Genomic DNA, 12,241 nt, shown 5'->3' on the forward strand with positions numbered 1-12,241 from the left:
GTTTAACCCAACCCAATAGCTAGTCGGACTCGCACAGATTAACCCATAAACCCAATAACCCGTATCCAACAAAAAAAAAGATTTACCCAACCCAAATAATGACCCGACATGGTTTAATTATACATTACTGAGTGCTGACTTCATTTAATTAATTCCCAATTTGACAAGAACTGCGCTGTGTACACGACTGAAACAGAGCTGCGCCTGAGTGAGGTCCGCTGGCCCGCCGTCGCTCGCCGTCGTCCGGTACTCTTCTTCCTCATTGGCTCATCGCTCACTCTGCCGTGAATCCTCCTCGTTGTTGCTGCGTTTTCGTCTCCACCGTCATTGCTCCCTGTCGCCGCCGCTTACTCCTTCTCTCGCCGCTGGCTGAGTTTCTTGCTGCTGGCCTGCTGCTGACTCCTTCCCTCCGCCGCGCAGTGCTCACTGCCGACTGTAATCACTGCTTCTTCCTCGTCCTCCAGGAAAGTTTTTCCTTTTTTTTTTTATATTTTCCTTCGATGGATGAAAGACTTCGGGATTGCATTGCTTGCTTGCTGCTTTTGTGATCTATTTGCATGCTTTTTGTAATCTCTTTAAACGTTTACTTTTCACTTTGGTATTGCTTCTTGAGAGAATTGTGAATCTGTGATGTGATTTGACCAATGTTCTGAAAACCGGACCTACCGGCCGGTCGAACCGGTTAAACCGGGAAACCGGTAGAAAAAACGGTCCGGTCCAGCATGCAAAACCGCAAAATTAAAAACCGTTCAAGAACCGATGAATCGGCCGGTTACCGGTAGGTCGGACCGGACCGGAACCCGGCCGGTTTACATAAAACGACCTCGTTTCCTTCCTTAAAAGAGAAAAACTTGCACGCGTTATCTCCCATTCCCCCTTCTCCAACTCCTTCCTTCAGCAAACCCTAGCCTCCACCAAAGAAAGCAAACCTAGTCTCCACCAATAGTTGTCGCCGTCTGTCGGAGTGAGAGACTGCTGCCTCCGTCCATCGCACTCAAGAACTTCCGTCTTCGTGCTCTCGGGCCTCTCGCCGGATCCTCCACGTCGGGTGCTCGCATCTCGCCGTTCTCCTCTGTGCTCGGCTGCTCGCGCCTCCCTCCGCCAGTGAGTGCTCGAGCTGTGCGTGTTGGTTGCTGCTCGATTCTGCCTCCCAGTCTCACTCGAGTCTCGTCTCAGTCACTGGCATCTCGTGGTTCGTCTGTCTCGTCGCCGGCGGCAGAAGCAACTCGTGGGGTTGTCTCTTGCTTCTTCGCCTTCCGTGGGGTGGTCGCCGACTCGCCGTCGACCGTTGGTGAGTCCCAGCACCATCGCTTCCCTGTTCTTTCTTTTCAGATTTCCCTTCTCCCTGTATTCTTGCATGTTGCTGAATTGCTAATCAAATTTGCCTTGTTGCTAATCTAAATGTTGCTGTAAATCGGGACTTTACTTGGATTTGTTAAATTTGTTGCTGTAACTTGAATTTGTTGCCGAATTTGTTGCTTCCCAGTCACAGAATCAGAACAGAATACTCAGTCAGTGCTTGGTTGATTGGTTTTGCTCACTGATTGTATTTGATGATAAATTTTAAATCGATAACTTTTAAATTTTAAATTTGCACTGCGTGTTACTGATTCACTGTTGCTTCAGTACTTTTTGTTGTTGTTAATCATTGTGATGAGCTTTATTAAAATTGGGTTGAAAACTGTTGAATCTTTTTTCATTTTTAATTGTTCTTAACTTCTGTAATTATTTAGTTGAATAACTGATGTAATTATTGAGTTCAAGAGATTGAGTTTTTGATTTGCAAGGTTATTTTTGGTTGATTTTTTATTTAATTTGATAATGGTGTTTATGATTGGGGTTATCTGGTTTTCATTCTTTTTGAATTTGAAAATTCCACTGGTTGGATCAGTGAACCAGTAGTTAGAGCGGTTTGATGACCGGTCCGGTTTTCCGAACCTTGGATTTGACTGATTTCTAACATTTTGTTAAAAGAGTGGGGTTTTTATAGTGAGTTAATATGATGACTTTGCCATTATGGTTTGAGTCTTTGAGAGCAGAATGGAATCGAAATATGGAATCAGGTTATGTTTAAAATTTTGGTCCAAAAGTGGTTTTGTTTAAAGTTTAAACGAATGTCAGCGCTCCATTTATAGTTCATTTTTGGCAATTTGAGAAGCCAGCTCGGCTCGGCTCAGTTCCGCTCAGCTCAGCTCATATTCCTATATCGCTCTTCGTTTTGTTTCTGCTGCATCAATTAAATATCCATCCATGTTTGCTTCGGTGAGCGACAGCACTATCCTTGTTTTGCGCCACTGCCGCTTCTTACTTCCACGTCTCACCGCTTCCGTTTCCATTACCGTTACCGTTACCTCACCGTCTCCTCTCTTATTCTCTCCGTCTTCCTCCTCTTACTTTCCTCCAACAATGAACAACAAAAACAGAAACCCCAATACCTCTTCCTTCTCCTCCTACGCTCACTCCTCTTCCAGGTTCTCTCTCTCTCTCTCTCTCTCTCTCTCCAACAAACAATTATCCTTCTTTATAGCTATTATCGAATTAAAATTCGTTTCTTTTTCGTCTTGCTGTTGAAGCTTGCTCAGAATCATTGCGTTTAGCTCAAATTTCCCAATTTTTGCTTCTTTGTTGTTTTTTAATTCCTCTTCCTTTTACTTTTGTATGATAATGGTAGGTTTTTCTAGTGAATGAAGCAGAAAGTTTTATGCTTTTAACTGATGCCATTTTTGGGGTTTTGAGTGGCAGTGGTGGAAGAGGAAGTTCTTTTGATATGAGGAACGACAGGGAAAGAACAAGAGGACGTGGCAGTGGCCGTGGTGGTGGTGGCAGCTCCGGGAAGGATAAAATTGATGCTCTTGGTAGGCTCCTGTAAGCACTAATTTGCTCTTTGCTCATTATTTTCTCTCAATTTTTGTTTTTCTGGGATAGTTCTTGATTTCTTGTAATTGTAGTCCATCAAAACAAGTTTCGGAGAAAATTTTATGTACTTTGTTTGTCTTTCTAATAAAATGAACTATTTTATAAAGTGTAAACTATCTTGTGTAGAGCAACTGCTCATAGGAAATTAGTACGTATGGTTTATGCAATGTACTAATATTATATATCACCCTTTTTCTTTCTAAGGTCAAAGTTAGTGATTTTTGTATGTTTCTCTGGTAATACCTGCAGGACGAGGATTTTGCGTCATATGGCATCTGAATTGAACTTAGATATGCGAAGTGATGGTTATGTCAAAGTTAATGATCTGCTAAAGCTGAATATGAAGACATTTGCTAATATTCCATTAAGATCCCACAATGTTGATGATGTTAGGGAGGTCAGTTTAATTATTCATATATTTTTTTATTTCTTGTTTGTTCTTTGTTATCATTGCCATTTCTATTGTAATTTGGATTATTGTGTTGCATTTTGGAGAAGCATTTATTTGGCTTGGGGAAAATAGCAAAATAGAAAATAGTCACATTATAGATACAAGACAAAAACTCCGGTACCACTTCTATTGTTGTTTAGCATACAAGATAATTACATTGTATTGTATTGTGACTATTGGCATTTTCAACTTGTTATTCTATTTAGCTTTTTATTCCTGTATCTTCTGCATAGAATTTCCTTTTCTAAATCTTTTGTTGCAGAGTCATACTAGTTTGATCTTGTAAAAGCAGTCAGAATATGGTTTTCGGAATTTCTTGATCCATCCCTTCTGCAACTAACAACAGTATAAATCAATAGTTGAATGAATCGGATAGGATTGACATGTTGATTGTAGCTGGTCAAGTGTATCCCACTCTTAATTCTTTACTTACTGCTACATAATATCTGTGGCTTATCTTTTTTTATGAATTGTTATTGTATTTACAACGACTTTTTTTTTTCTGTAAACTGTATTTATTTGTGTTTATTTAGTCACTGAAGTTAAGATTTTAATGTATTCCATTTTCATATGAATTAAGTATTAACTGAAGACCTTTTATTCTAAATGATCTCATGCTTATTCTCAGGCCGTTCGAAAGGATAATAAGCAACGCTTCAGCCTTATAGAAGAGGATGGGGAGCTACTTATACGAGCTAACCAAGGCCATACAATAACGGTAAACTATTCTGTTTTAGTTGAATGTTGAGACATTTAAATTGCTTTTGAAGTTTTTTAAGAAAACCTTCAAACCTTAAGTAACTGGATCTGTACTCTGAAATGAATATATGTTCTCATGTCATTTTATGTTTAATTGATTGTTTGTGGAGTAACTAAAATACATGATTGACTTTTGATCTGCAGACTGTTGAAACTGAAAGCTTGTTGAAACCAATCCTTTCAGCTGAAGAAGTTCCAGGTGAATAATCAATGGAGCTGTATTTCTGTTAACTTTGCTGTCCTTGCGAGTCATATTCTCCAAATGGTTATTTTTCTTCACCCCCACTTTCTATTTTTTGTTTTTTCTTGATTTTGCTACCATATGCAGTTTGTGTGCACGGAACCTACAGAAAAAACTTGGATTCAATTCTAGAATCCGGCCTCAAGCGCATGAAGAGATTGCATGTTCATTTCTCTTGTGGTTTGCCAACAGATGGAGAAATAATAAGTGGTAATGTGATTAGCTATCAAAAATGCATTTAGATTTTTTTTCCCCCTATTTGTTTAGGCATGGTCATTTTCCTTCTGCAGTATTAAGGCTGGCAGTTATGTTATACAGTAGCAAAGGAATACTGATGTCTTGTCTATTGTCATTAACCACTTAATTATTTTAACTTTCGAATTTGAAACATGTTAATATGAAAGTAATTCAAATAATAATTAGTCAATGATCCAAAGTCTGAATAAACTGGTTACTTGGAACAAAATGCCTGTAAACTTCACTTCTTTATTAGTAAATCAATAATGCAATTATGCCATTCAATATTGCCCTCATAAGTACCATAACTAATAATGGTTTGCATTTTTAAGCATTTATTTACCCTTTATCATTTGGTGGGTGTGGTGGTGGCAATTGATTGGAAATCTCTTCTTAGCAATCAGTGTAACATGAGATATTTTTATGGATATTAAAGTACTTGCTTGGACTATTTTACTCAATTTCTTGAGGATATCTTTTCTATCGAATAACTACATCTAGCATCCCTTTAGTTTTAGTTATTCCCTTGTATGCAACCATTTCTAGTTAAGTTTGATTACTTGGTTTTTGTCCTTGATTTCTTACCTAGTTTTCTATTTTGCCCAGGTATGAGGCGAGATGTAAATGTTCTGATCTTTTTAGATGTTAGAAAAGCATTGGAGGGTATGATAATATTCCAATCAAAATTCTTGAAATGCTGAACTTCTTAGTAGTTTGTTGATGATAGTAACTAAACATATATTCCTTTTGCAATCTTATTGCAGAAGGTATGAAGCTTTTCATTTCTGACAACAAGGTTATCTTGACAGAAGGTTTTGATGGAGTTGTACCCCCCAAGTATTTCCAAAAGATAGAATCTTGGCCCGGTAGACAACCTATTCCTCTCCAAAATAATTTGTTGTAGTTGTTTATTGCTGGTTTAGGATTACAGTGTGTGGATTACTGCTTGCCTGATTGGTTGTGTAAACAATGGCAGTTTTTTCAGTCTTTACCACCGTTATTTGGACTTTCTTATTAGAAATTCAATTAGTCCGGCTTGAGAAACTGTCATTGTTTCTTCAGCATGGATGTTTTATACACTTGTTAAATTTAAAACAAAATGGTTAGGACTCTGGACTTGAAATGGTTAAGTCTAACTTATCCTATGAATTGTTAATAAAGTTTTTCCGAAGTTTCAAGTTTTTTGCATGTTCTATATATTAGACCCAAAAAAAAATGTAATGTATGATTTCAGGTAGGTTGATGATCCATAAATTTTCTATTTGAAATCCCTACATGATATTGGTTACCATTAAGATTTAGTTATTTGAGTGAGCAAACTGCATAATTTGAAAGGGAATGCTATAAGTGATAATACAAGGCGAGAAATACATTAAAAAAAATTTTGAACTGGAAGTTGAAAACAAAACAGAAGATGGCTTTCATACATAAAATTAGGGCAATCACATAAGAAAATATGATTAAAAAACCTCCTAATTTTTACCTATTGCGTATATTTCTTGATTCACAAGTTGGTGAATTGAAATACCATCAAAATGCCAAAGCAATGGCGACTTTGAAAACAAAAGCTCATTAGCTATGTCCTGTATTGAAGGTCTTGATTTTGGGTTGGGATGCAAGCATGCCAATGTTAATGTTAGAACAAGTACAATATCCCGCATGTCTTTTCGAAGAAAGGGCAATGGGATACGTGAATCCAATACATCTTTGATCATGATCTTTGGAGATGGTTTTGACATATTGGAAAGTAGTTCCTTAGGATGTTCTCCCATTATTGTTTCCAAAGTCACCACTCCAAAGCTATAAACATCACATTTTGTTGTCACGTTGATGCTGTAAGCCAGTTCTACAATATATCCAAACATTAAATAGGTTACTAATGATATTTCAATAATAAATAAATAAGAGAATAAAACTACCTTTTACCTGGAGCAACGTATCCGGGAGTGCCAGCTAATAGAGTTTGATTAGATGAATCAGAAGAAAGTAGTTTAGCTGTACCAAAATCTAATAGACAAGCTTCTAAATTTGAAGTCAACAAAACATTGGTACTAGTTACATCTCGATGGACAATGGGTGGAGTGCAATGATGGTGCATATGAGTGAGAGCAAATGCAGTCCCATTGATAATGTTTACTCTCTTACTCCAATTCAACTCTTGAGCTTCTTCATCAATGGCTAGGTTATAGAACAAGCTTCCCTTTTCCATATACTCATACATCAAAAACATACAGCTGTTGTGCAAACAAAAACCATAAAGCCTAATGATGTTGCGGTGGCGAATTTCTGTCAAGACCTTGACCTCATTGCTAAAACTCTTGTAAAATGATGGATTTTCAGACTCTGTATTGTGAAGTTTCTTTAGTGCAACATTTCTGCCACTAGGAAGCTGTGCTTTGTAGACACTTCCATAAGCACCTGTTCCAATGCAATACCTTATATCAAAGTCTTCTGTGGCTTTGATTATGTCTTTAAATGCAATTTTACCATCATAGTTCCAAATTGAGAAGATATCCCCATTCTTGCTTCTTTCCTCAAATCCGTACTCTCTTTGGAGGGGACAGAAGACACTGATTCCAAGCCATATGAACACTGTTGTAATGAAGAGGTAATTCAAGGCAGCAAGGGAAACTAGTGCTATGGTACTATATGGAGAAGAGCAAGAGGGTGACTGCTTATTACCAATCAGTGCTTCACTTGGAAAACCACAAAAGTGTGTATCTGGAACAAAGGAATTGTAAGATATATTGAGATATGGAACGGAATGGAGTCCCTCTGGTATGCTTCCTGAGAGGCTATTATTACTGAGGTCTAGGTAAGAAAGATTGCCAATTTGAGAAGGAATATGTCCACTTAAAAGGTTGTTACTTAGCTGCACATAACTGCAATGATTTAGAATACCAAATGGAATTGGTCCCTTAAGGCTATTGTTGGAAATATCTAAAGTTGAAAGCCTAGAGAGTTGTCCAATCCCAGATGGTATAACACCAGAAATATTGTTATTGGAAAGGTCTAAAGCTTTCAAATGGAACAGGTTCTCAAATTCTACAGGGATGGGACCTTCAATATGGTTTGAATCAAGGGACAAAGATTCCAAATCCTCAAGTTGTCAAAAGGTAGAAGGGATTGAACAATTCAGTGAGTTATTTGACAGAGTTAACTGCTCTAAATGCTTTAAGTACCCTAGCCTTTCGGGAATGTGGCCTTCAAGATTGTTTGAGTGAAGAGAAAGTTGAGCCAAACACTTCAACTGGCCAAAAGTGGAAGGAATAACACCTCTAAGAAAATTGCTAGCAACATTAATTAACTTAAGTTGAGTGAGATTTGAAATTGAAGTAGGCAACTCACCTTCAAGATAGTTAGAAGAGAGATCAAGATACATAAGCTTTGTAAGAGTGCTTATTTCACTGGGAATGGTTCCCTTGAGTTCCAAACCAGTAAGTTCTAGACGGATCAAATTGGGGAATGCAGTAAAATTGAAGTTCCTCAATTCAGATGGAGGGATAAAAAAATAAAGCCTTGTTGAAATCTCTATGACACTTCCAGCGTCATTGCACACAATACCAGTCCAGTTACAATGTTTTGAGATGTCGCGACCTTCTGTCCACCCACTATGGAGCAAGGCCTTTTGTTCCTCGTTCGAGGAATTTGATGCTGCCACCATGGTGTTGGCACTCATAACGGTTAGGACTTAGGAGGACTAAGGCAAACAAAGTGTCAACAAAGATAAGCTTCATTAATGCAAGTAAAATGCAACCTGAGTTTGTCATGTGTGTATCTAAATTTCACTCTATTCTCTTAATTGTTGTTGCACATATATAATAAGGAGTAAATGAACAAAAATATATATGAAAGAGTTTGGAGTGGACAGAAGTACATGTAAAAGAGCGTAAATATCAAAGTATACTCGAATATTGTTTTTGATGAATAAAAGTGTCTATTGCTGAATTTGTAAGATTTGGAGTATATTTTTGTAAGTGCCATGCTGTAAGTGGGTTTCAGGAATTGTTTTCGTCCCGAATATGTCTAAAAGATAAGAAAAGATGACATGTGTGTACCATTTCATTATTTGTCGTTAAACTTGTATTAGTTTTTTTTTTTTTTGGTTTACCCAAACGGTATTCCCCAACCCGACAGGTTAAAGACATCTAAGCTCCATTTAAGGGTCTGCCGCTGGCCAATGAGTTGCTGTATGCACAAGAGCGGACGAGTGAGCTGACCACTCGACCAACCCAAGTTGGTTATTAAACTTGTATTAGTTGATTGAAAGAAACGGTGAGAATGTGACACATATAGAAAATATGGTTGGAGAAGTTGCTAGGTTCCTTCGCAACCACTTAAGAGAATGACTAATAATTAATACTAGCTTTAGACTCAGGCATTCCCGGGAATAAAATGGATATACATTTTATAAAATATATAAATTAATTTAAAATTTAATTATTATAAAATTAAAAAATGTATATATAAATTGGACTTTAAATGAAATTACAAAAATATTTAATTTAAATTTATTTATTTAATTTTATATTATTATTTTTATTTTGTCTTTTAAGTAGTATTTTTTTTAGATTAAATTAAATACTATATAATATAACTAATGAATATAATTAGACCAAAAATAAAAAACTATAATAAAATTATAAAGGACATGATATATAGTTGAAATTAATATTAAATGTTCTAATTTTATTTTTTATGACTTGCGATAATACCATGTATTTTCAACAATATTACAACTAAATAATATAGAAAATATAAATTGTTAAAAACAAAAAAAGAATGATATATGAACGATATAATTAATGAACGCAATCAAACCAAAAATGAAAAAACTAAAAAGAAATTGTAAAAGTCTAGTGTTTTAGTAATTTATCAAATGAATACAATTAAACTAAAAATGAAAAAACTAAAAAGAAATTATAAAAGTCTAGTATTTTAGAAATTTATCACCTAATACACATATTTAGCAAATTAAAAAAAAAGAGTTGTAGTCATCAACCAAATTCTTCAAATACTCGTGTAAAATATTAGTAAGAATAGAGAAAAAAATAATAAGAGGCATGATATTATGTGAAAAAAGGAGATAAAAAAGATGTGTGAAGTGAATATTGATTTATATAATAAACATAAGAAAGAGTGAGTATGAAAGAAGATGATGAATTATGTTTATTACTCAATTTATGTCTATTAAAAAAAAATAACATTAACATTGAAACCATATAGAATCCTATATAAAAATAAAAAGTAAGAGAATATGAAAAATATATAGTAACCTAAAAAAATGTTATAAGAGTGAGAAGGAAAATGAAGAAGAATTTTAAGTTATAATTTTATATAATAAACATAAGAATGAGTGAATAGAAAAGAAGAAAATAAATTATGTTTATGCATATTAAAGAGAAATAATATTAGCATTGAAGGCATATAACATTATTTTTTATAAAAGTAAGGAGTAAGAGAATATAAAAATTATAGAGTAACTTGAAGAAAATAAATATTATAAAAGTGAGAAGGAAAATAAAAAAAAATTTAAGTTATAATAATGAGACACATAAAAAATAAAAAAAATAATTAAAAAATAATTCAATTAAATAAATAATAAATAAATTATGTCCATTAATTATTTAAATTAACGTGGCATAATATTAAAAAGTTAGAAGTCTAAGAATATATTGAAAAATATAAAGGCTTGTAATGAATGGTTAACTATTATCCTTCCATCATTTTCTTGAAGAGTTCTTGGTCACCTAATAAGGTATAATGAATGGTTAACTATCATCATCTTTCACTATATATCATTTTGGAAAATATTGTTGAAAACTATGACGATTGACGACCCATTAAGCACGAAATGTGGTCTCCCAAGGAAGGAGTTCAAGATCTTAACCTCAGTGTACGTCTAGTGAAGCTATGTAAGTTGCATCTAAATAATGATGTTCTATATTATATTTTTTTAAACGACGTTTTAATGCTCCAAATATTTAGTTTGACTTAGTATTTTTATATTATATTATTAAATAAATAAGAAAGAATATTTGTACAAGAGCGAAGATAGTTTTGGTGTACGAATGTAATTAGAGGTAATTACATATTATATAATACTATAGAACTAAAAAGGGTTAATATGACTTTAAATAATGCTTTCCATAATAGAAAATATTTTTGTTTTGTAAAACTAAGGAAATTCAATTAAGTTATACGTTGGGGGGAATGTTGAGGCTCTCTCAATTGTTGAACTCTTTCGGCTCTTTTAAGTTGGGTCAACGGGTCAAAAACTAGTTAGTTAGTCAAGAAAATTTCCAAATAGGATTGCAAAATACCTCACGATAGTAATAATAAAAAACAAAAGAAATTTGCTTAGCTTTTGAAATAATATAAATCAAACAATTTGACCAATATAAACTAAATTGAAACGATACTGCTCAACCTGTAGATTAGAACATTGAGGGATGTCATATTTAGTTATATGCCCAAAAGTTCAAGTGTTGCATTATTTTGTGACTCACTAAAACATACAACTTGCAATGCTGCGTATATATGCTACTAAAATACAATCATATGACATGCTAATGCATCAATTGGTAGATTGAGACATCAAAAAAAGAAGAATTCATTGAAGCCTTGGAAGCTGAAAGCTCATTAGCCACATCCTGCATTGATGGTCTGGATTTTGGGTCAGAGGAGAGGCATGCTAATGCTAGCTTTACAACATGCACAACATCTTGCATATCTTTCCGAGATTTCGGAAGTGGAATCCGCGGATCCAACACATCTTTCACCAATAATTGTTGAGTAGATGGCTTTGTCAGAGTGGACATGAATTCTCCTGCTTCGCTGAACGCGTTGGCACTCAAGTCCAACGTGACAAGTCTCTCCAGTTTGATTAGTTCTTGTGGAATTGTACCACTAATAATATAATTGTTAGAAATGTCCAACACAAGAAGTTGAGTTAGATTTTCCAATAATGTAAAAGGAAGCTCACCTCCTAAATAGTTGTATGATAGGTTGAGATGTTGTAGCTTCTTGAGACCACTTAGTTTAGGGAACTCACATAACCCCATTTCACTGAGATCTAGATGGACTAGATTTTGAAACACTGAAAAGTTTAGTTTCAAAAAGCAGAGTTGTGTCATGAACTCGAGGGTGAAATTACTTGGAGTTGGAGGTGAAAGCAATGTTATACTTCCAGCTTTGTTGCAGTTGACTCCGGGCCAGTTGCAACGGTTTGAGACATTCTTATGTTGGTTACTCCACAACTCTTTACTAATTGAAAGCATAGCATTGGCTTCTTGATCCAAGGGTGACAATTTGTGAGTTCCAGCATTGGTGGTGATGCCAACAAAGACAAGTGGCACTAACATCAAAATAATAATGCAAGTGCATGATATAGCCATTGGAGTTACAAGGTGTTTGATGAATTAATGATCAAGGTATGTATTCTTCAATTATTATTCCACAACTTAAAGCCTCAGGGAAAGTGGAACAAGGCTACTAATTAGTGTCATTTTCTACAACTTGAAAGCCACGACAATCAAAGTGGAACATAGAACTTTGGTCTTTCCACAATGGAATTCTCAAGTCGTTAGTGGAACATAGAATGAACGTGTAAGTCGGGCAAATCAAGTTCTGCCAAA

At 35.0% G+C, this 12,241-nt stretch overlaps 3 protein-coding genes across 4 annotated transcripts; 1 reads left to right on the forward strand and 2 right to left on the reverse strand.

The window, feature by feature from the left end:
• Positions 519-5,786, forward strand: LOC107625947 (tRNA 2'-phosphotransferase 1). 2 transcript variants are annotated; one of them, XM_016328693.2, is made up of 8 exons: positions 519-1,291; positions 2,743-2,865; positions 3,166-3,313; positions 3,996-4,085; positions 4,271-4,325; positions 4,455-4,577; positions 5,211-5,267; positions 5,369-5,786. In XM_016328693.2, the coding sequence occupies exons 2-8, from the start codon at positions 2,768-2,770 to the stop codon at positions 5,506-5,508; spliced, it is 711 nt and encodes a 236-aa protein (XP_016184179.1). In that variant the 5' UTR covers positions 519-1,291; positions 2,743-2,767; the 3' UTR covers positions 5,509-5,786. The 2 variants fall into 2 exon arrangements, with proteins under 2 accessions (XP_016184179.1, XP_016184177.1); XM_016328691.2 differs by lacking the exon at positions 519-1,291 and adding an exon at positions 1,876-2,471.
• LOC107627809 (probable leucine-rich repeat receptor-like protein kinase At1g35710) lies at positions 6,005-7,713 on the reverse strand (the record flags this gene model as incomplete). Its single annotated transcript, XM_016330631.1, has 2 exons — positions 6,005-6,450; positions 6,531-7,713. Coding segments are annotated over 2 exons (1,557 nt in total), but the record flags the coding sequence as incomplete, so codon positions are not given.
• Positions 11,174-12,001, reverse strand: LOC107627810 (probably inactive leucine-rich repeat receptor-like protein kinase At5g06940). Its single transcript, XM_016330632.1, has one exon. It carries the CDS (start codon positions 11,999-12,001, stop codon positions 11,174-11,176), a length of 828 nt encoding a protein of 275 aa, XP_016186118.1.

This window comes from Arachis ipaensis, chromosome B02 (assembly GCF_000816755.2).
Source record: "Arachis ipaensis cultivar K30076 chromosome B02, Araip1.1, whole genome shotgun sequence".
Classification (NCBI taxonomy): Eukaryota; Viridiplantae; Streptophyta; class Magnoliopsida; order Fabales; family Fabaceae; genus Arachis; species Arachis ipaensis.

Coding starts and splice junctions, on each gene's coding strand:
- LOC107625947 (XM_016328691.2), top strand. CDS start 2,251: ATGTTTGCTTCGGTGAGCGACAGCACTATCCTTGTTTTGCGCCACTGC. Junction 2,472..2,742: donor TACGCTCACTCCTCTTCCAG/GTTCTCTCTCTC, acceptor TTTGAGTGGCAG/TGGTGGAAGAGGAAGTTCTT. Junction 5,268..5,368: donor TGTTAGAAAAGCATTGGAGG/GTATGATAATAT, acceptor ATCTTATTGCAG/AAGGTATGAAGCTTTTCATT.
- LOC107627810 (XM_016330632.1), bottom strand. CDS start 12,001: ATGGCTATATCATGCACTTGCATTATTATTTTGATGTTAGTGCCACTT.